This window comes from Chinchilla lanigera, unplaced genomic scaffold, assembly GCF_000276665.1.
Source record: "Chinchilla lanigera isolate Chin_1 unplaced genomic scaffold, ChiLan1.0 scaffold00049, whole genome shotgun sequence".
Classification (NCBI taxonomy): Eukaryota; Metazoa; Chordata; class Mammalia; order Rodentia; family Chinchillidae; genus Chinchilla; species Chinchilla lanigera.
This window is the reverse complement of record NW_004955450.1, coordinates 10,157,731-10,182,020: the sequence shown is the minus strand read 5'-3', so window position 1 is coordinate 10,182,020 and position 24,290 is coordinate 10,157,731. Positions and strand designations below refer to the sequence as shown.

The following is a 24,290-nucleotide window of genomic DNA, read 5'->3' as shown; positions in this document are numbered from 1 at the left end:
CAGAAATGATGTGCTGGTTTTAAACCCCTACAAACCTTCGCTAGGCGATATGTTATTATGGGCCCATTTGGAACAGAGAGAACCTGCTCAGAAACAATAAAACTGCAACTTTAGGGCAGCGTGACTGACCTGACGGATGTCACCACTGCTGTTTTCACTACGGTCCTTCCTTGGCCAAGTAGCGATAAAGCAAAATCTGATTCCAGTGCCCCCACCCTCTGACAGGATCAAAAGCTCCTTTTGCCCTTGAATCTCCAAGAGATTTCCTTCTCTTTCACCACTATCCTCCTCCCAACTCATTCCTAAAACCTGTTTTTAGGAAAGGCTTTGCTATTAGTCATTTACATATGTGTATGAATGATCATCAAATCAATCTCTCAGGACCATTTATACTTTTTGTTTGGTACCAGGAATCGAACTCAGGACCTCATGCTTGCTGACAGGCACTGTGCCACTAAGCTATACCCTCAGCCCCCCATTTGTACTTTAAATAAAACATATGGCTCTGTCCTTCCTGCTCACCTCACTAACCGCAAAAGAGAAGACAGAAGACTCAATCAACAACCTGAAGCCCTCAGCCGCCCACACTGTCTCGCCACTGCATTTTCCTATCCAGTCTAACTTCAAGCCCCTTTTGGTGACATTCTTCAATTACCCCCGGCTGTGGCAGGAAATTTCTTGTATCTTTTGAGCCACTCATTCACTCAGCAAACTTGTCCTGAGTGCCCACCACAATTGGGATATGGAGATATAAAAGAGGACTGAGGCCCTGCCCTCAGGAAACTTGCAGCTGAATTTTAATGCAGGAAGCATCAACTTCACCACTTCATTCTCAAAGCAAGCAAGATGTAGCCCAGGGACTGGTATCAAGGCGGCAGTGAATGCTGCTTCCCTTTCAGTCTCGGGACACCGCAGGAGAACACTGGACATTTTTTTAAAAACCCTTTCAGGAAAGACGAGGGCGCCAGCAGAGTGGGTGAAGATGGTGGCTTCTATCTTGCTGCAGAATGTCATGGTTTGTTGTGGATGTTCTAAAATGTCAGGTCCGAGAGGCCTGCAGAGGAGAGGGGCTTACCCTAACCAGATGAGGGCTAGAGCAGCCCAGGCCCAGGACGTCTCCATGGTGCTCGGCCTCAGACAGTTTGGAAACAAACAGAAACCCGTGGGGAGGGGGGACAGACAAAGGCAAAACAAACAAGAAGAGATGGAAAATTTGGGAGGTGGAGCGTGGGGGGGCAGAGGGAGGGCGAGGAGAGGGCTGGGGGGGTTGGGGAGGGTTGTGGCCCTGTTTTTGTCCGAGGGGCTGAGAATCACCATGGCAACGACCGCAAACCTCCCAGGCTCAGCAGTGGATGGGCTCAGACGCAACGGTGCCATGTGCTAAAAGCAAACTATCCGAACTGGGCTCTTTAAAGCACAGCTCCCCACCCCTCCCGCTTGCAGGTGGTGTTTAATGAGAGGAAGTAATCAGAGATGGCACTGAATCGTGTCACCTGCTCCAGTCTCTCTCTTCTACATGTGTACACTTAGTCTAAACCCCACAGAGTGAAAACCCCATCTCTGCTGGTTTAGAGGACTCGGGGGCCCTTGCTAGCAGGCACCCCGCCCAGGACAGTCCCACTCGCCACCTCGCCCAAAGCTGCCCCCCCACACACAATGGCGTTAGTGACAGAGGTCCGGGGGGGTAACTTTTCACCAGATACAGACCCCAACATAAGGTAGCTCCAACTGGACTTCCATCTGGTTTCCTCTGCCACCAGCTGCCTGGTGACGCTCCTGGTCCCCCGCACCTCTGTGGTGGTGGAGAGAGCTTCCTCCCCGCTATGGAGGGCCTGCTGCCGCCTCTGAGCTCCCAAACCCCAGCACCCCCAGCCTGCCCTGCCCTGGGGCGGACGGGCCTATGGGATCTGTCTTAGACTTGGAGTTGGTGCAACACAGAGCCCTGGGTCTCCTTGAAGGTTCTGCTTGCCGCTCCATTCCCAGGTACCAGGAAGCCCAGGGCCGACTCATCATTAGATAAAGCACGCGCAGCGCCTAAGGCCCACCTGATGAAAATGTCTTGACTTCTTTTGAAATCAGAAGAAAAAAAGGAATGTTTCAGTGGAAGAAAATGTTTTCAGTTTTCTGCACTGACCAATGCAGTTGGAAAATATAATTTTAAATACTTTCTTATAGAGGAAGGAGGGCTGCCAAGGCAAAAATGCCCAGGGCCTACGGGTGTCAGAATGAGCTCTGTCCTCATCTGCCTTCCTGCCCACACCAACTGCCCCAGCGTAGTGATTTCCTTCCCCCCGTCACACACGCCCGTCTGAGGACCTCCACTGGGTAAGACAGTTCTTCATTTACCCTCCCGTCCCCACAATCACATCAGATATCGCATCACCATTTTTTCTCTCTTTTATTGGGCGGGTAGGGAAGATGGGAAAAAGAGAAGGCTAGATTTGAGGCAAACACTACCTGAACAGCACCAGATTCAGGGCCGGGGATGTAGTTCAGCGGCACAGCGCCTGCCTGGCGAGCACTAGTCCCTGAGTTCGAGTCCCAGTACTAACAAAAAAAAGATCAGATTCAAGCCAAAGCAGGGCTTCATAATCTGAGATGTACGGTCAGTTCCTAAGGAACTGAGACCTCCCGGACATTGTGCCCAAGACAACACAGCCATGAGGTCTTTGTCCCCTACCAAAACCTCTCCTGCCAAATTTGCCCTCAACACCAGCAACAAACACAACGGATCCTGCAGGCATAATCCTGATTTCTCAAAGCATGGACACTGCTCATCCACCTACCCTCCCGGCTTCTGTCACACTTCCGGTTTCTTCCTATTTCTCTGGATGTGCCCACTCTGCCTCCTTTGCAGGGTTCCTGCTTTGTTGGGCCATTACAAACCAACAACAACAAAGACCATACAACGACACAATGACACCTCAATATTTACTCTGTGCTGGTCTCTATCCTAGCAGATCTTTTCATCCTCAGGATAATCCTAAATCCATCCTCCAACCACCAGCCAGAGTGACTTTTCAGAAAGCTAAATTTCATCTTCCTTGCATAAATCCTCTTCATGTGGTCCCTGGCCCACAGATTTGAGGGTCTCGGGGCTGGGGATATAGCTCAGCGGCATGAGCACCTGCCTGGCAAGTGCAAGGTCCTGAGTTCAATTCCTGGTACCAAAAAAACAAACAAACAAACAAACTAAGGTCTTTAGGACGTGGCTCCTGACAACTTCTGCAGGCCAGTTTCCTACCCTGCATCCTTCTTCACGCCCCTTTCACTTTTAGCTTCTTGTACAACTCCAGGTCTTTGCATGTGCTGTTCCCACTGCCTAAAACACTTTTCCTCCCTCTCTTAGCCTAAAATAGATTTTTTTAAAAACAGAGGGTCTCACTACGTAGTTCAGACTGGCCTTTAATTCACTACGTACCCCAGGCCGGCCTCAACTCATGGTGATCTTTCTGCCTCAGCCTCCCAAGTGGTGGAATTATAGGTGTGCACCACCATGGTTGGCAGGCTTCCTCTTCTAGGCTGCAGGTAAATGTCACCCTATTTGGGGGGCTGGAGTGGGGCGAGGGGGTTGATTAAGAGGCAGACATTGAAACTTGTCTGCGCTGGGTTCAGCTACCAGCTCTGCCACTTCGTAGCCGTGAAACCTTGGTTGAGCTCTTGCACTCTCGGTTCCTTGTCTCTTAAGAGTCGGTAAGGATTGCTGTGAAAAGAAATCAGCACAAGTAGGTGCGTTCCACGCATCAGCTCCAACTCCTCATCCCAGACTACATCAGGACCCTGTGCCAAGCGGTTGCCAGGATGACCTTATGATGCTGTTACCGTGCCAACCTCACTCCTGAGATGCCTGTGCACCTGGTCACCTTGCAAAGTCAACCCTGCCAGTGCAGGGGCTTGGATCCTGCTGTGTCCCTGCTGCCTGGGACATAGTAGGTGCTCCTACGTGAGAGCTCTGTGACCAGAAATCCCACCCACTCGATACCCAGCACACGGCCACCACAAACAAAGAGCGAGCAGGATAAGATTTTTAATCACAGCGCATACATAGCAGACACAGAGAGGCTGACAGTGGTCACAAAGATGAGGTGGTAATTAGGAAAATACCTTTATTGGTTTTGAAATGTTCCAATAGTCAATGTAAAAACTGTGACAGTGACTTTTTCACAACTTTACAAATTATAGAAAAATTATGTTCTCCCTTCGAAAAATCCCATCCCCAGACGGGACAGGGATCCATCAGGGCTGAAAGAAACCCAGCAGGTGGCAGAGGCCGGAGAATACCACGCTGGGCTGTGTCCACAGGACCACGACGCCCCTGGAGGCAGCTCCGTCCCCGGCTCTGCGGCACATTCTGTCCCGAAGGCCAGCGGCGTGGCCCTTTGGCTGGGAGGCCACGATCAAGGCAGCTTCGTGAGAAGAACAGGAGCAAGCCTGGGGCTCCGCAACCTCTCTAAAGCACAGCCAGCAAAGAGGCTGTGGATCCTGGCCAGATGGTGCTCTAGGTTTAGAAATCTCCCCCCTTGTACTCTGCTCACAAAGACTAATTTGTCAAACGGCTATTAAAAAAAAAAAAATCAGAAAACAAACATTTGGTTCCACTTCAGCTATAATCAGCAGTTGGTAATTTTTAGAAAAAGATGACTCGAGTTGCTCATTGTTAAGTCTGTATTTTTTTTTTTTTTTTTTAATCAGGCCTCTGGCTCCTTCCATTCTGGTCCGAGGTCTGGGAGCGGGAGATCCAGCTGTAGCAGGAGGCTGCTTGTTGATTTGCGAAAACTATGAAAATGTTTTGCACTCACGTACAAAAGCTGATGGAATCCAAAAACAATCTCACTGATTTTTTAGGAGAAACATGGCTGTCCCTGTTGAGTGTCTTGAGTCAAAACAAGGTAACCGCCTAGTGATTTACGGTCCCCGACACATGCGTCCCGCCTTCCAGAAGGCTTAGAGAAAGGCCCAGCCTCTGCCAGGAGCAACACAAACACGCCGCTCACCGCTTGGACACTTTGTTTTTAAATGCAGCAGGACTTTTCCTTTGGCCCTGGCTGGAGAGCCAACTCCATGGGACCCTTGAGGAAGGAGCGGATGAGAGGGGGACCTGGGGTCCTCACTGATGGGGTATGGCTGGGAGCATTATTGAAGGCAATCAGTACACGTATGACATAGGGCAAATTGTCCTGTGGTCCCCCAGCTGTCCCCTAGGCTCTACCTGGCTGAACATGAGACACAGGAGGTAGAGAACGAGCTATCATAAGGCACACGGCTGAGGTGGCCCCCACACCAGGCCCAGAAAGATCATCTCTTGACGCGATTCCAAAAGTGCTGGAAAGCAGAGGAGTTGAGGACACTCACTATAAGCAGCAGCATCAGATACAGGGCCATCATGACCATAAACCAATGGCTGGAAAACCAGGACAGCTGGCTGGAAGCCCTGCGTAAGAGAAAAACGAGTGATGTTGGCAACAAGAGCAAAACATTTTTTTGTAAGTGTGCAACAAGCTCTGGCTCAGGGAGGATGAGATGATGACTTTCATCCTCTGCGTGAGCCATGCAGGGAAGCTTCGTGCTTCTTTGCTCAAAAAATCTGGGGCTCTTTGCCCTGGCACCAGTGTGCCTTTCAATGGAACATTTTCTAAATCCACAAAGACAGCTATGCAATGAGCTCACTCTGTCTTCCTTTTTTTTCCCTCCCCACCAATACTAGGGATGCAATCCAGGGGTGCTCTACCACTGAGCTATATCCCCAGCCCTTTTCTGCATGTGGAGATAGTATCTCACTAAGTCACCCAGGCTGGCCTGGAACTTGTGATCCTCCTGCCTCAGCCTTCCAAGTAGCTGGAGTTATAGTGTGCACCACCACACCTGCCTCCTCTTTTATCACTGACAACCTATCTTTTCTTAAACAAGGCTTTGGTATCTAGAAGAATGACCTAGCTCAGGGTCTCTAGATGTTGACGGGTTACTTAGCAAAAGTCTTTCTGCTTTCAGATATGCACAGACATCTACCTGAGCTGGAAAAATCCTCTTTGGCCCACGAGAAGATGTTCTAAACCACCCACAAAAGACACTCCAGGAGAGAGGGAAAGGAATGGAATTTTCAAGTGGAAAAAGCCAGATGATGTCTAAACCAAAGGATAATGTTCCCAGACTCAGGAACCTATGTAGATTTCTGAATTCAGGCAGGGGTGGATTTTACTGGTTTATGAAATCCAGAACCATGGAAACCACTGCTGTGTATAAGCAGGAGTGACATTACTAAAAGTGGCCCCTTTTCCTGTGTTGGCTGTTCACCTGCTGCCCGTGCGCACAGGAAGCTCTACCACGGGCACCAAAACTGCACCAAGATCTCCAAGTGACCCCTAACCCTGAGAACCCTGCATATCCTCCCAGTACCACACCGCTGGGACAGCCCTAGGCATGCCACCATGGTTCTCTGGAGATGAAGGTCCTCATCCGGAACTCTCATTTTATTTATTTATTGAGAAAGGGTCTTATGCAGACAGGGTCATAATAGACAGAAGTTCAAGCCCCAGCTTGAACTTGCTACATAGCCCAGGCTGCCCTTGAACTCACAGCCCCTGCCTCAGACTCCTGAATACGGGGATTACAGGCGTGCACAACCAAGCCCATCTTATTTACTGTCTGCCGTGTTGGCCTTGTGTACTTGAGGCAAGCACTCTTCTACACCCCAACTAAGCCCCCTCATTTTAGAGGTAAAGATGAAGCATTCACGTCCACAGAGGGACAGGAAGTGACTCAGCAGCCACGGTGGAAAAGGACTGAGCTGCTCGGCACACAGTCACATGTGTGTCCCATCACCGTCCCGCCTCTCGGATCAACCTCATCATTGGTTTTCTGACCCCAATCAAAGGCCCAGTGCTAAGCGGCTGCCAATTTGATCCCTTCAGTCATAAAAAAGGGGCATATTTACAATCTTTCTATGCTCTTCATTAGAATATATGGTCCCAGAGCATTCTACCTTTCAGAGCACGGAGACCTAGGCTGGGGTGGCGGGATCAAGAAGGAAATGAAGAAACCAATTCCCTGAACACGGGATCTAGTTGGTCTCCTGGCCTCTGGGCAAGAACCATCTTTTTTCTTTTTATTTTTCTGCCTGGCTGAGAATCAAACCCGGGGCCTCACACTTGCTAGGCATGTGCTCTACCTCTGAGCTATATCCCCAGCCCAGGACCACGTCTTACCTCTTGGGCTGCTTCTGGGAATACACCAGCAGGTACTTCACCCGCAGGAGCTGGTTGTTGGTGACCACGAAGTACTTAGGGGGAATGTCTCCTCCTTCGCTGTGCTTGATTCTCGCTCTTCTGCGGTCTATCTCCTTGGAATCTGAATAAGGAGAGTAAGGCACACATTTACTGGGAGGGAAATAAAAGAACTAAAGAGGCAAATTAGGAATAGAAATGAGTTACGTCCCCTGGGCCTAAAGATACAGAAGCCCCAGTAGGCTGAGGGATGGGCCTGTGTTGGCTGATGAAATGGCACTAAAAAGAGTCTCCAGCCTGGTGTGGTGACTCATACCTATAATCCTAGCGCTCGGGAGGCTGATGCAGGAGGGTCAAAGTTGAGCCCAGCCTGGGCCACTTAGCAAGACTATCTCAAAAGGAAAAAAAAGGGCCAGGTATATAGCTCAGTGGCAAAGTGCCTGCCTGGCAAGCACAAGGTCCTGAGTTCGATTCCCGGTCCCAAGAAAGAAAAGAAAATAGAAAAAGGGAGGGGCTATAGCTCAATGCAAAGGCCTGTATTCAGTCACTGGTACTGAAAACAAACAAGCAGAAGAATCTGGTAGGCAGAGAGACAAATGAGAGAAGGGAAAAAGGAACAGAAAAATATAAAAGATCCAAAGAAGATAACAACTACTAGGCCGGGAGGCTGAGGCAGGAGGATCGTTGCAAATTCGAGACCAGCCTAGGCTACAAAGTGAGCTCAAGGCCAGCCTCAACTGTATAGCAAGATCCTGTCTCAAAGAGACAAAAAAAAAAAAAAAAAAAAAAAAACCCAACCAAAAAAAAAACCTCTGGGACTGGGAAGAAGACGTAATCTGAAACAAGGCCCTTAGTAGGCATTTTGAATAAACCATGCCAGATTAGAGAGTCTTCATACACTTCTCTTCCACCCTTCCTACCAAGATTTCTCTCAAAACCAGAAAAACCTTTTCTTTTAACAACAAGAAAAAGCTTTACCAAGGCAGGGAGCCACGCCAGAGCCGAAGCCAGCTGAGGCCGCAAGGTCTGGTTTTTGATGTTTAATGTCACACTTTGCAAACTTCCTAAGAATTACAATTGCAAATAAATATTCATGGCGTCTGGTTTGGGCTGGTGGTGTCAGACCTGGTCCCGCTCGGGGTTCCAGTTGTTTTACATTAGAGGCCAGAACAATCTGTGTTCTGAATTTCCTTTTCTTAGTAAAAAGGGAGAGGAGGGTTCTGGGGCTGACTGACAGTTCTGTGACTTCCTCCTTGGAAGAGGGAACCCAGCCGGAGGCACGGGGCGGACTCCACAGGACACATCAGGGCAGTGTGATGAGGTGGCCGCCAGTCATCTGTTGCCTGGAGCACCCAGGATCTACGCCCTGTGGCCTCAGTTGCCCCTCTCCTCCCTGGGGGGGCTCCAGCACACACCAGAGCAGCTCAGAGGGTCTGGATCCGGTGTCCTTTAGTTTACCAAATGCTTGCTGAATGTCAAGTATAAACCAGACTCTCTGCTGACACCAGGTGCCCAGGAATAAATAAGACCTCGTTCCAACCCTCGAGGAGCCTGTGCCCTTGCCTCATGCACATACTTCCGTTTGTCAAATTCCGCTGGGCACTGTGGTGCACCCCTATAGCCCCAGCACTCTGAGAGGCTGAGGCAGGAGGATTGCAAGTTTGAACCTAGCCTAGGGCAACATCGTGAGACTTTGTCTCAAAATTAAAAAATAAAAAAATAAGGGTTAGGGATGTAGTTCAGTACAAAGACCTTGGGTAGGGACTAGGGATTTAGCTCAGTGGCAAAGCACCTGCCTGGCAAGCGCAAGGTCATGAGTTCGATTCCCGGTACCGGAAGAAAATCAGAAAAAAAAAAACAACAAAAAAACCAAAGACCTTGGGTACAACCCCAGTACTAAAAAAATATATAAAAATTTTTAAAGTAATAATAATAATTTAAAAATCCTTCCCAAAGTCTTTTCTCCTCTCTCTCTTTCTCTCTCTCACCAGTCTTGCCATGTAGTCCAGGCAGGCCCCAACGTGTGATCTTCCTGCCTCAGCATTCCGAGTGCTGGGATTACAGGCCCCAAAGATTACCCTGACCCACTCTGCTCCTTCCTCTCAGCTGCCCCCTCGCCAGGCCCTCTGCATCCACTGCCTTGCACCGAGCAATCTTTTCCATCATGCCTTCAACCCCTAAGCTTTTCCCTCCTTGAAGCCAGGCCCTGTCCTGCTCTGTCCTGCCTGGCACTGCCCCAGACGAGCCCACCCCTACCATGCCACGCTGCTCCCCTGCCAGCCGGCTGCACCCGACAGAGGCCTGCAGCACGGTGCAGGCAGGGGCTCACTCACCCTTCTTCTTGGTTTGGCACTTGACGTCTGGATGGTCGATGACCTCGCACACGGCCACACAGCTAAGGATGGGCCCGAGAAGGCTGTGCTGCCACCCGTGGCCGTGGGGACTGTAAATGAGGGCCAGGCTCAGGTCACTCGTGAGGTAGGTCCCCTCTCCAAACAAGGATGTCTGCATTGGCAGAGGCCAACCGAAAAGAAACACGTGAGTGTGTGCATGGAGACTGGCACAGCAAGATGGCACGGGTCTTTCTTCAACAGAGCTGTAAACACAAAAACTTCCAAGCTTCCTTCTCTCCCAGCAGGACATAGGATCCAATGACCTACGGCACCATCCTAGGGTTTGCTACTAAACACATCCCATGTGACAACTGTTTAACTGATTGCGGACTTGGCCACCCAGCCTGGCAAAGTAACAGTTCCTTGTGGTCAAGGTTGAGTCAGAAAAACACAGACATCAGAGTCCAAACAGCCCTTGGTTAGAATCCACCGACAACCTGGCAGGTTACAGAAACTGTGTCTCAGTTTCTCCATCTACAAAATGGTGCTAATAGTGTGTCCTTCATAAGGTTGTAGGTGGGGATTAAATAATGTGCAGAAGGCATCGAGTGGGACACTGGGACATGAGAGGCGAGGGTGGGAACCAAACCGCGGGCCCGTGCGTTACAGCGTATATCATCATTCCCGTGGCGTGAATGCGTTAACACGGTGACACTGACGGGCTTACAAAAGCCAAGCCATGCCCTTGTGTACAGGGAGGAGGGGACACCTTCGGGAGAGGGTATTCTGAGTCATCCCACGGAAAAGAAATGAGTCCCTCAGACTCTGTAATCAAACTCAGGAAGCAGACACGAGGGCCAGGATAAATGTTACTCTGCATTGATGTTGGTGTTGGCTAAGAAGATGCCCAAAACTCAAGGAGGCAGCTCCCTGCTAGCGGGTGCCGATGCCACTCTCTGTGAGGAGCACAGCAGGCAAGCTGAGGCGACAGCAGGCTTGGGAAATACATCCGTAAGCAACCACAATGGCCAACACAATATCAACCAACGCTGGCACCTATGCATACGGGCTCAGAATCCATCTCCTAACATTTCCAGTAGCTATGACCAGGGGGTGGACTTGAATGTTCAAGCTGAGACTCGGTGGCTCTCCAGGAGCCACAGTATCTGTATCTGCAGAGGATGGGCGGCCTTGAAGGGCTCATTCAACTACATCCTCTGCTCTAGAACTGATAAATGTCCTATTCGGTGGCACCAGGCTGCCACACCGCTACATCCCATAAGCAAAGTTTAGGAGAAATGAAACAGACTTTTGTTTGGTCTTTGGGGAGCCCCTTGCCAACGTCCCCAACCCTCACAAGCTGACACGGATTTTCTCCAAGGCTACCAGGCACCCCATGATGTGACGCTCACAGTTCTCCATCTATACCTGCCATGAGCTCACCTTTCCCGAGACCCGGACAGCCCGTGCCAGGCTGTGGTGAGCAGGAGGGCGCACGAGGGAGGAGCCCAGGGTCTCTCTGCCATAAGAATCATCCCACAGCTGCGACTGGCACCGAGTTTCCCGAGCAAGCCCTGCACCCAAGCCCAGGCGGAGAATGCCCGGGGCTGATTGGCTTTACCGAACGACTCTTAGAAGATACTTCTAAGTAGCAAGTTTCCCAGGCTTCTGAAATGAAGCCTGCGTGCAAGACTATAACCTGCCCCAACTTCTCCAGGCCAGGCTCAAGACGAAGCAGAGGTCCACCGGCTCCAGCAGCCGGCCCTACTTCTAAGCTGCGAGCCAGCACAAACAAGCCTGGCATCCTTAGTCAGACCCACCAGCACTAATCAGATGCAGCAGGGCTGGAAAGAGGCTCTCCAACCTCAGGACTATGCCTGTCCCCACTGAACCTGTGTCGGGGAGCACAGCCAGCCCCTCTGGACAAGGCAGGTGCTGCTGGGCTGGGCACTACCCCAGATGCCCACTGCACTCGCCATAAAACCAGCCCCGGCTCCATTGGCCCTTGGCTCGGGCTTAACCTTGGTACCCACGAACTGTTCCAATCCTCTCCTGGAGGAGGAGAATAATAGACTCCTTGTCTACCATACATGGGAAACTGAGGCTCGGAGAGCTCAAGTCAGTGTGCCCAGGGCCACAGCGATGCCCAGTTTTCCTCTGACACCTTACTGAGGGGGTGACATGAGTGCTGGCAGAGAAGCGGGAGGCTGCTGTGACTTTTACACGTGAGAGGAAAACAGCGTGGGGGGGGCAGGAGAGGCCCTCCCCTCGGTGTCTCTCCGCATGCACATCAATTTCTCCCAGGCTGACGCGCTGCAGTGTCCCCTAGGGACGTGGTTCTCAGAAGTCAGAGCACCTGTGGATTGCCTGGGATCTGCGCTGGGCCCGAGACTCTGCAGGTGATGCAGATGCTGCTGGTCGTGGACCACACTGAGCAGCTGGGGTTGATCATACACTGGGATCTCTAGAGGGCTTTTAAAGCTCACTGAAGGAGCTGGGGATTTAGCTCAGTGGCACAGCGCCTGCCTGGCTAAGCACAACACTGTGAGTTCGATTCCTACTATAGGGAAAAGATAAATAAATAAATAAAGCTCACTGATGTCTGGGCGTCATTCCCTGGGAGTCTGATTTATTTTTTGTTTGTTTGTTTTTGTTTTTCTCCGGTACCAGGAACCGAACTCACGACCTTGCGCTTGCCAGGCAGGCGCTTTTGCCGCTGAGCTAAATCCCCAGCCCCCCTGGGAGTCTGATTTAATTGTCTGGGATGAAGCAAGGCACTGGGTTCTTTTGTTGTTTTTTTTTGTTTTTTTTTTTAAAGCTCCCCAAGTAATCTAAAGGGGCAGGCAAGGCTGGGAACCACCCAGACTTCTCAGGCTGTAACCAACACAGGAATCACCTGGGGGTCTTGTCACACTGCAGGTGGGAGCTGGGTGTGGTAGCACATGCCTGTAATCCCAGCACTCTGGGAGGCTGAGGCAGGAGGAATCCAAGTTTGAGCCCAACCTGGACATCTTAGAGACTTAGCAAGACCCTGTGTCAATATAAAAAACAAAAAGGGCTGGGGATGTAGGCCCTGGGTCCAATCTCCACTACTGAAAATAAAATTAAATTAAATTAAATAAAAAATAAAACAAAACAATATAAAATATAAAAAGACCTGGGGAGGTAGTGAAGGCCCTGGGTTCAATTTCCCAGTAATGGGAAAAAATTCAAGTGAATCAAGGAGTCGGACGGTCAAGGTTGGACCCAAGGTTCCGCACTGTCACAGGCTCCCCGGCAATGGTATCACCACTAGTCTGCGGGTCACACTGAGCGGCTAGGCCTTAGGGAATCTATCCACGCTCCCCCTAAAACCCCCAGGGTCTGCTCACCACTGCTCCATGCACCCCCGTTTCAGTAGGGTCCCCACCTTGTTGAGGTGGCAGTGCAGGCCATTGTGGATGATGGAATGGAAGTTTTCCAGGCGGCTACCATGGAAGGCATAGATGAGGTCTCGTTCTCCTTTGGTCTCATAAAATTTGGCATTGGCTGGGTTGAAGTACTCGATCTCAAACAGGAAGTCTGGGACAGGGACAGGCGTGTGAGGGGCACCAGTCAGCTCCTGGATCTTTTCAAACTTGAAAAGGGGCAAAGGGGAAGCAAAAATGATTAAGACGAAATATGTCTATGTGCCAATTCCCAAGAGGAATGTAACATGTACTAATCAAAAAAAGAAAACAAAAGAGAACTGCAATTTATTTGAGAAACTCGGAAAATGTGCTGCAAAAATGGCCTCCTATGGCCTTGGGTTCAACTCCTGTGGACTCAGCTCACTAGAAAAACAGGTTTCATGAAGACAGAGACATTCACATACAAGAGAGCTCAGAGCTCATAGTTCAAGAATGCTTTGTTGCTGGGCGTGGTGGCGCACGCTAGCACTCAGGAGGCTGAGGCAGGAGGAGTATTGAGTTTTGAGACCAGCCTGGGCTACAAAGTGAGCTCAAGGCCAGCTTGAACTGCATAGCGAGACCGTCTCAAAAAGCAAAAAAAAAAAAGAATGCTTTGTGCTCATACCATTTTTCCCTACAGCAAGCTGAGAAGCATGAACCACATCTTCCAAAGAACAATCCCTTCTAATGCTCCTAACACTTTCCCATGTATTTCTGCTTCCATCTTTAATAATTTCACAAGGAGGGGGCTGGGGATTTAGCTCAGTGGCACAGCACCTGCCTGGCAAGCACAAAGTCGTGAGTTCGATTCCCGGTACCAGAGAAAAAACAAAAATAAAAAAAAACAAAAAAAAAAATAATTTCATGAGGAAGAAAGGTATAACAATTTGCAAAAAGTCACAGATAAAAAGGCCCCAACAGGGGCTGGGGATATAGTTCAGTGGCATAAGTGCTTGCCTGCCAAGGGCAAGGTCCTGAGTTCAATTCCCGGTACCTGAATAAATAAATAAAAAAGAAGGCCCCAACAAAGGCAGCCACTCTAGCTGTAGCCCCAAAAGGTAAACGAGGTTACCTTAGATCACCCAGCCCATACCAACCACTCACCCAACCCACAAAATTACAAGTCATAGTGTTTCCTCCTTCTGCCATTGAAAGCCACTCAATGGCAGAGGTGGTTTGTTGCTCAGCAGAAGCTAACTGATGCAGAAAGTAAATCAGGATCTCCGAGGGTGAGGTCCAGGAATCTGCATTGTCACCCAGCTGCCCAGGTCTTTCTGGTGCACGGGGAGGTCTCAGGGACACTGGACTCCTGCTGTCCCACACTGGACCCTGTGCTTCTAGGAATCCGTGAGCCAAAAATCTCACCTCTGCCTTCCCTGCGCTGTGGATTGTCAGGACCCTGGAGGTCAAAATCCAGCTCACCAGGTCCCAGGCCCGCTGGTCTTTGTCTCCAGAGGACAGAAGCTCTTTCAAGTTTGGTAACTTGCTGGTATCTGCGAGCTATAGAGGGAAAAACCTTCATCAGCAAGGATCCTGACAAGGTGATAACCAGGGGCCCTCTAGCGGCAAGGCAGGCCCTTTTCACTTCTGCCGTATCAAGGAGTTTCCTATGGGGGAGATTCCTGAATGGTGATCCCCTTTCCAAATAATGCCAACCTCTGAAACATCTGAACTTGTTGTTGTTATTGTTGTGATTTTGGAAAAACAAAACAAAACAAAGATGACTTTACTTGGTACAAAATCTGACCTGAGCTGACAGGAGGTTTGTTCGGTCTTTACCCTGTTAGGATCGCTGCATTTGCCTCAGAGCATTACCGCGCCTGCAGCCCGCAGCAGGTGGTCCTGAGCATGCGCACATGCAACTGTGGGTAAAGGGCTCGCAGAGCCTTTGCCTTCAGCGTGAAAATCAGCTGGTGTGCTCTATGCCTTGGTTATCTCTCCACCTGCTTCCCTTACCCCCAGGCTGGGCAGACCACATGCTCCCAGCCCTGGTCCTTGGGTTACCCAGAGACTCCTAACTGGGCATCTACTCTGTGCCAGGCCCTGTGCTGGGCAGCAGGGGAGGCATTAGAGAGACTTTTAAAAGTCTCCCAGTCAACTGGGGGGCGGTGCCTAAATAGCTGTAACTTAAAAGTATCTACGCCATAACTGAGATGATACAAATCACTGAGGGGCCAAGGGGAGGCTTCTGTTGGGCAGGAGGTGGGGGACAGGCGTTGGGTCAGAGCGGCTTCACGGATGAGGTGCCCCGAGCCCTGGGTCTGCCAGGCAGGGGCCCCGGGAAATGTGAAAACACAGCAGGTAGCCAGGGGGTGGATGGTGGAAGTCCCGGGCCAGACCTTCGCTCTTGTGTCCCTACGGGACTGGGGACCTCGCAGAGGCTGCCAGACCCGTGTCTCAGTTTCCTCAAACACACAGTGGGTTGAGGTGAAAGCCACCCACTTCACAGCATCCTGCTGATGCTAACAAGTCAGACAGGGCTCACAGCAACCTCCCCACCCTTCTTTTCTCCTTTCTTTTCTTTTCTTCCTTTCTTCTTTTGTTTACACGCTGAGGATTGAACCCAGAGCCTTTGCACTGAGCTGCATCCCCCGCCCTGTTAAATTTTTTAACTTTGAGACAAGATCTGAATAAGTCACTAAGTTGCCTGGGCTGGGCCCAGACTTGCCATCTTCCTGCCTCAGCCTCTCCGAGTGCTGAGATTACAGGGTGCACCACCACACGCGGCCTCTTCTATCCTGGATCCACATTTGCTCTCTCAGAGCAAGAGCTGAACCCACTCTACCACCATGGCTGCGCCCGCTACTCCTGCTCTCAAATCCTCCGTGCGATCTACAGCCGTCAGCCACAGTCCAGGCCCGGGTACAGGGACTCCCCAGAGGACAGCCAGCCAGCGAGGCCCTATGGAGACCCAGTGTGGTCAAGCGGAAGGCCCCTCCCAAGCCCAGGTGGGCCCAGGCCTCGGCTGAGCTCCCCTACAGGGCCAGCCCTCCACTGCCGCCTCTCGAGGCACGGTCCTGTGTTCCCTGGGGCTCCTAGCTGGATGCTGCCCTCCTGGTCCCCCTCTGCCCACACCCTTCAACTCCTGGACTGACCGTCAGGCCCCATTTCACTTTTTACGTCACTCTGCACAAGTTAGCAGGACTCTTCCCTGCCTATTTAAGTAGGACCTTCTAGAAGCCAAGTTCACAAGTGGGGGTGTCAGACATAACAGTCTGCCTGCTTAACTGTGACTCCAGATAATTGTTCTTTAGTATATATATAACCCATGCAATATTTGGGGTGTTCTTATATTAAGAAAATTACCTGTTGATCATCTGAAATTCAAATTTAAATTTTTTTTTTTCTATCAGGAATTGAACTCACGACCTTGCACTTGCCAGGCAAGCACTGTACCACTGAGCCCTCAAATTTAACAAAGTAGCCTATATTTTTATTTGTTAAGTCTAGCAACCTGGGTGCAGCGGCACATGGCTGTAATCCCAGCACTCCAGGAGGCTGAGGCAAGAGGATCACAAGTTCAAATCCATCCTTGGCAACTGAGTGACTTACCAAAACTCTGTCTCAAAATGAAAAAGGAAGTAAATAAAGGGCTAGGGATGTAGCTCAATGCAAAGGCCCTGGGGTCAAGTCCCAGTACCATCAAAAGAAAAAACAGAATAAAACACTAACCACTATAGCTTACTAAGGGCCTGTTACTAAGGCTCTGCTCTGACTGCTGTACCTAACAGGGCCTCCTGCCTCAAACCCTCACCCACCCCACTCCAACCTATGTCTTTCCCCCTCTGTACTTTTGCACCTTCCCAGCATGATGTGCGGTCTTCAAGGCCAGCCCGAAGTCTTTGCCCTGAGCCTTCCCTGGCCATCCATGATCCCTGTGCTCAGCAATGATGACAGGGTCCCTTGTTGGTACTAGACTCTCTGCGGCACCTTACACCTGGTTGGGACAAACATCCCCTGAGGATCGACTTCACTTCACTTTTCCTGGAGCCCTGGCAGCCAGCCTGGAGCCAGGCACCAAGTTCAGAAGGGGATGGTCACCGCCACTGTGGAGTCTTGACATGTGCCAGGCACAGGGCTCCACACTGCATGTGTCGTCCGGCAGGGACCTATCCTGAAGGTGAGAAAGCTGAGGCCTGGAGTGCTAGGCACCTCGCCTGGGGTCACCCAGCTCTTCAGAGGCAGGGCAGGGATAGAGAAAGCCAGGCGACCGGACCCCAGAACGCACACTCCCACCCACCATCCAAATGCAGGAAAATACTCAGGGGCTGGGGATATAGCTCAGTGGCAAAGTGCCTGCCTGGCAAGGGCAAGGTCCTGAGTTTGATTTCTGGTACCAAAAAAAAAAAATACTCAGGGATGGGCTGAGTATTCGGTCCATAGCAGCACTCAGGCCAAACTCGAAGAGGCTGCCCAGGAGACCGGCCAGGCCTGGCTGGAGTTCCCATGCTGCTCCCCAGGTAACACAACCCTGCAAGTGACTGGCAGCACCCAGGGCCTATCCGTCATAGGAAGGAAGAACTGTATCTTGTGCGGGGCAGGGGATAGAAACTGTCTGGGTGGGCAACTTCTGAACCACAGCTCACGACGGTGGAAGGTGTTACCCACAGCAGGGTGGGAGGGAATGTGTTCAGACGGCAGGCATCTCTGAGGGTGAGGAAGGGGTCTGAGGCACAAGCTACATGGAGACAGAGGATACATGCGCTCGTAGGCCTTAACTCAGGGCCTGTAACCCATTAAAACCACAGCACATATTCTTCCCACCCCTGCCACCTTCCCAAATAATTGTAACCTCAAAAACTAGGTACATCAGCTGCGCATGGTGGCATACACCTCTAATCCCAGCAGTCTGGGAGGCTGAGGCAGGAGAATCACACGTACAGCATCTCCCAGTATAAATTCGATGAGGAAACTGTTGGGCACACCACACAGGGACAGAGGACAAACACACTCCTGGCCCCTAAATGGTCACTCATTACAACACTGCTGTGTGTTTCCTTCTGAGGCAGTCAGAGACTTCAAAGCTGCTTTCACCTGTAGCGGTGACTCTTCACTTGGGCCTGCGGATGCCGCCAGATGGTAAAGCCTGGTATCTGTCCCTGGTGTTCATCTCATATCCATCTTCTTTCTACCTTAAACCCTTGGGTGGGATCACCGCTCAGCTCTGCATATTGGCAGGTTGATTGCTTAGGGAGTGTCTGGCTGAAAACTGGTAATATGAGATGCGTTAGCCCTAAATGTACCTCTGCTGGCGCCCTTTAAGGCTGAGCATAGCAAGATAAGAAATGGGCTGGGTCGCTCAACTGGCAGCTCTTAGGCCCTAAGACGGGTGCCCAGATGTCTCTGAACCTGGGGCCACCTTGATGCCACCAAACCCTATGCAGGACTGAGGCAGAGGCTGCAGCTGCCCACCCCGGCAGGAGCAGGCATGTCTCTCTCTCCCTTTTCTGGTGGTGGTACTGGGAATTGAACCCAGAGCCTTTGCACTAAGCTACATCTCCAGCCTTTTTCTCTTCTTTTATTTATTTATTTATTTTTAATTTTTTTGTCTTTTTGAGACAGGGTCTCGCTCTGCAGTTCAGGCTGGCCCTGAGCTCACTTTGTAGCCCAGGCTGGTCTCAAACTCACAACGATCCTCCTGCCTCAGCCTCCCGAGTGCTGGGATTGCAGGTGTGTGCCGCCACACCCGGCACTTTTTCTCTTTTTTAAATTTTTAATAGGGTCTTATTCAGCTGTCCTTTTGATCTTCCTGCCTCAGCCTCCCAGACTGCTGGGATTACAGGCACACACCACTACCCTATCCATGCTCAGTCTTATTGTTTCCACAGTTTGGGGAGGGAAAAAGGACCCAGTTTAGGGTCAGAAATGGTAACTGCTCTTCACACTTGGACCGCCGAAGAGTTTTTAAAAGGCCTCACACGCCTGAGCAAGAAGTGTCTGCCATACCCACACCTACTGATTGGCTCATGGTAAGAGAACAATATAGATTAACACTGGGTGGTGGGGAAGATCAGAAGAGTTACCTGGAGACAAACTGCGATGTGGGAAAAGGGAAGGGAAAGAAGGAGAAATTTTGTATGTATGTGTATACAGGATAGTTAACATAGTTGATCTACTGTCTTCTATTTCCTTGCTGAAAGAAACTGTTAATGAGTCCTTGATTGATCAATATTGCATGTTCCTATCTGTTTTCATGGGAAACCACTTTGAAGATATCAATATGTAATACAACAAGCATTAATTCCCTACCACTTTGTTTGTAACTCTGTATTGTCTGTACTGTTCTTTTGCTATTTTGTAAAAGGTTGTCTGTTAATGTTTTCCTCCTTTTATTTTTAAAATAAAAAATAAATAAATAAAGAGTTACCTGGAGAAAAGCTCAGGGCAGGGACAGGCCTTATCCAACCCTTGGGCCAAGGAACAAGGTCAGAAGCCCTGCCCCACCCAGTTCCTCAAACATCCCAGCCCAGACAGTTGGGGATGCAAAGAGCTCCTGGTGTAAAATCAAACAGAGGCCGGGTGTGGTGGTGCACACCTGTAATCCCAGCACTCGGGAGGCTGAGGCAGGAGGGTCATTTCGAGTTCGAGACCAGCCTGGGCTACAAAGTGAGCTCAAGGCCAGCCTGAACTGCAGAGCGAGACCCTGTCTCAAAAAGACAAAAAAAAAAAAAAAAAAAAAAAAAACCTCCCCCAAAAAAAAAAAAAAAAAAAAAAAAAAAAAAAAAAAAAAAAAACCCTGCCTCAAAAAGAAAAGTAAATAAATAAATAATAAAAATAAAAATGACATTCAAAAAAATATAAAATAAAATAAAAGGATTCAGAGCAGAAAAACTGCTGAAACAAGGTCCTCAGGGCTGAGCTAGGACTCTGGGGACAGTGACAAGATGAGACCTGACCCCAGAGTTGAGGAGGTGGATGAACAGGGAATAGTCCCAGGAAAGCAAGGATCAATAAAGTAATTCAGGCCAGAGCTCACATGTCTGGAAATCACGACATGACACGTGTGTGACAGCCTGTCGTAGTGTGGAAAAAAAGAAATTTAAATGGCTAAAAGTAATAAAACCCTCTCACATAACTTCCAAGGGCTTTTGTCTAAACAAACGAAAGACTTTTATATTTGTTTGCTTCTTTAGGTAACCACAAAATGATACAGAAGGAACCAAACCCTCTTTAAATGTTCACGCTGGGTGTGCACGTCTGTAATCCCAGCACTCTGGGAGGCTGAGGCAGGAAGAGCTCAAATTTTAATCCAGCCTGGGCAATTTAGCCACCTGACAGAGATCCTGTCTTAAAGTAAAAAATAAAAATGGGCTGGGTATGTGGCTCTGGGTTCAATCCCCAGGATGAAAGAAAAGAAGGAAGGAAGGAGGGAAGGAAGGAAGGAAAAAAGAAAGAATGGACAGACAGACTGACTGGGGATATACTTCAATACCTCACTTCCCCAGCATGCACAAGGCCCTGAGTTCAATCCCCAGTACTGCAAATGGAACAGAACACATGAAAGCGAAAACACCCACTCCCTAGAGGTGATGCCAACCACCACCCCGGGAGCAGTCTTCCCTGGGAAACCGCTAATTACAGCTGTGGCCAGACAGCTAAGGATCTGCAGCCTGGACCGTCCTCCGGAGTTTCCAACAAGGAATGTGACAACAGACTAGATGGTTGGAATCTGCCTGTGTTTCTCCAGTGACTCTCTGGGACTGGCAACATGAGCCCCAGTGTCTAGGCAGCTGAGGTAGACAGAAACATTATAGGCAGTCAGACAGGGCCAGGCCCTCGAAGGAGCCAGTACGGAAGACAAGATACCTTTCAAAGGGAGAGATGGGCCAGAGCTCAGGACAAAAGATGAAACAAATGCACCCATATAACTCCCTGGGGGTGGACCTCATGGATCGACATTCTAAATAGGTAGCGATCACCTTGAAGAGTCACTGACCCAGCCCCTTACAGGAAAAGGCCCTGTTCTGTATTCACGCCTGCTTGTTACGCAACTTGCTTCCCCGTTTGATCCTGTTTTACCTGAATAATTCTTACTGACTTACCATAGTTTTGTCCCAGCTCATGCCCACCTTGTGATTTCGCACCCTCCCCTTGGACCCATCTCACCTGGTGGATCTGCTCTATAAATATCCCTAGAAAAGACACGTTCCTGGGCAATCCACTCAGGTCTCTCTCTCTCAGTCTCTCTCTCTCTCTCTCTCTCTCTCTTAGACAGAAGCTTTCTTTCCCTCAATAAATATATTCTGCTCTTAACCTCCGCTGTTTCTAAAATCCATTCTTTGATTTCAGAGAACATGAACTCATGCCAGATGATCTCTCAGGTTGGGAGTTTCTTTCCCCTGTATCACCAGGTGCAGGGCGACCTGGCCCGAAAAAGAAGGGCTATTTGGTACTACTTGAGTTCTCATGGTCTCCTAGGAGATTATGGGTATGAGGGAACAACATACCCCAAACTGACAGCATCTGGTTCCTCTGAGAGAGATGTGGGGTGGGGTGAGCTCTACCAAGGGCTACCACTGAATCATATTCCAAGGCCTTTTAACTTATTTTGAGACAGGGTCTCTTGCTAAATCACTCAAGCTGGCCTCAAACTGGTGATCTTCCTGCCTCAGCCTCCTGAGTAGCTGGGATTACATGCCCAACTATCATAGCAGGGGCACTTTTACTTTACTGCTACCTTGGCTTTTTTTTTTTTTATAACAATACTACTCAACATGACTTGTGTAGTTAAAAATAAATGTTAAAAGAACATGAGCAAATCAAAAGAATTGCACAGCTCCCTGTGTATGTCATATTCATCAAATAAACCCATTTTGCTCTATCCCAAAGACCTCAGGCAGGATGTGTTTATGTTGAGCATTCTAGTCTACTTGGAGGGAAAAATCAACTGCCTCATGGGGCACCATCTCCAGTTAGCTTGATCTCTCTGTCCCCAATCTTTCATTCTCTGTCTACTCCTCAACAGGTCCCCCCTCTTACTCAGTCACCCCAGGGGTTCTTTCAGAAATGCATTTCCTGGATGTCACCAAAGCCTTCCCCTGCCCCAGGGTAAAAATCTAAACATCAAGGCAAGAGGCTGGCAGAGACAGCTACTCATAAGCCACTCCCACTGAGCCCCGCCCTCTCTGAGCCCCTCCCTGGTGTTTAACTCTATCCTCAGCAGCTAGGCTGTTGCAGGAGCTCCAGAAATATCTGTTGTCAAAACTAAAGGCAGGGACTGGGGATTTAGCTCAACGGCACAGTGCCTGCCTGGCAAGAGCAAGGTCGTGAGTTTGATATCCGGTACCGGAAAACAAACAAACAAAAAAAAACTAAAGGCAGTTTTGTGCCCAGCTTCTGATGTCACCAACTCCCTACACCAAGTATCAGAGCTCGTGGGAACCCGGACAGGAAGTTGGTCAGCTTAACTTCCTAAAGTCGAACTTCCGGGATTCTGGGAGGCCTAGGGGCCTGGGCCTGAGGCGTCGTCGGTTCAGGGCTAGTCTGGGCCTGCTGGGGTCAGGAGGCTCAGTCTTTGTTTGTCCCTCAACTTCCTAGGAATGACAGCAAAGAGAGAACCAGATATTGGTGACATCAGAGACGCTGCAGAACATCTGCTGATCCTGAACATCTCCTTTAATCTGTGGATGGGGTTCGTGACATAAAGAGACTTCCTAACGTTGAACCAATTTTGCATTTCTGGGGTAAATTCAACTTGGTCAAAGGAATGATTCCCCACCCTTCTTTTTGTTTCCAGTTCTGTGGACTGAGCCTAGAGCCTTTGTTTTGACCTACATCCCCAGCTCTTCTCAGAGACAGAAGCTCACTAAATTGCCCAGGTGAGACTTGAATTTGCAATCTTCCTGCCTCAGCCTCCCAAAGTGCTGAGACTACAGGTATGCACCACCACACCTGGCTATGGAATTACCCTTTTTCACTCATTGATTTTAAACTCTACTGTAATATTCTGCAAAGGATTTTTGCACTTACACTCTTGAATGACACCAGACTCTAATTTTTTTTTTTTTTTTTGTACTAAGAATTGAACTCAGTGCCTTGCAATTGCCAGGCAGGTGCTATGCTGCTGATCTACATCCCTGTCCCTAATTTTCTTTTCTTATATCAACCTTCTCAGATTTAGTGACAAGGTCATGCCAGCCTCCTTTTCAATACTTTGGAAGAATTTGTACAAATCTGAAATCACTTATGTCTTCTGTGATTGGCTAACTCAACACAGAAGCTAGGCCCAGGTTTTTTTTTTTGAGGGGGAAATCTTTGACTACTAATTCAAAGTCTTTCATGATCTAGACTATTTTGATGTTTTGTTTTGTTTTTTGAGACAAGGTCTTGTTATGTCACCCAGGCTGGCCTTGAACTCACAGTGATCCTCCTGCCTCAGCTTCCCCAGTACTGGGACTACAGACCTGGCCACCAGGCCTGGCTTTCTATTTTTAATTTGATCAATTATGGAAAATTATATTTCTTCTAGGTAATCCCAAAGATTTAGATGACAAAGGTAACTGAGACCTGGAATGCTGACCCTAACATGAGCTCTGCAAAACATTAAAATTCTTGTGAATCAGCAGAGAAGTAGCAGGTCACATGCGTGCTGTGTGTTATAACTTTTAAGATTAATGACCACATGCTACCTCATCTTAAGGTCAAAGTCTGGACAGCTTTAGTGACTTTTGGTGTGTCATTATTTGTGAAGGCCTGGATAACTTCCTGGCTAAGCAAATAGCTGGTTCAGATCAACACCCCATCTCCGGTCACGCTAGCAATTTTGCTTTGTTTTGAGACAGGGTCTTGCTATGCAGTTCAGTCGAGGTTTGCTCTAAACGCACTATGTAGCCCAGCCTGCCTGCGAACTCAGAGTGATTCTCCTGCCTCAGCCTCCCCTGTGTTGGGATTACAGGCATGTGCCACCACATCCGGGGAGAGATTTTTTGTGGAGGGCGATGCAACTATTAAATGCCTCACTTCACTCCTAAGAGTCACTTGCCATTCACAAGAGGAAGCAGCCACAGGTGACAGGAGTGTGTCGACACGAGGGTGTTAGGAGTTAAATTCTTAGCTGGTGGAGACCTTCCCAAGGCCCAGCGGGAACGCACGGTCCGGGGCTGGGCATGTTTGCCCACACTGATGGTTCCCCGGGCCACCTGGCCCGGCGGGGCACACTCACCAGGGCCTCGAAGTCCTTGCAGTCGCCGCGGGCGTAGGCGGCGGGGAAGGGCCGCAGCGCGGAATCGCGCTTGTAGCTGCGCAGCGCGGCGGCGAAGAGGCTGCAGCGCAGGTCGGCGGCCAGCACGTCGCGGCCCGCGGCCTCCTGG

General features: G+C 49.7%; 1 protein-coding gene and 1 long non-coding RNA gene across 2 annotated transcripts; one reads left to right on the top strand and one right to left on the bottom strand.

Annotated features, from left to right (window-relative positions):
- Nucleotides 1-4,081: 4,081 nt before the first annotated feature.
- Nucleotides 4,082-24,290, bottom strand: Parp16 (poly (ADP-ribose) polymerase family, member 16; the record flags this gene model as incomplete). The annotated part of the gene is given in 6 exon segments (XM_013519015.1): nt 4,082-5,431; nt 7,203-7,344; nt 9,554-9,725; nt 12,963-13,169; nt 14,347-14,481; nt 24,143-24,290. Coding segments are annotated over 6 exon segments (940 nt in total), but the record flags the coding sequence as incomplete, so codon positions are not given.
- Nucleotides 22,311-23,807, top strand: LOC106149614. The gene is made up of 3 exons (XR_001235921.1): nt 22,311-22,612; nt 22,718-22,799; nt 23,450-23,807. It is a non-coding gene; the product is annotated as an uncharacterized LOC106149614 (long non-coding RNA).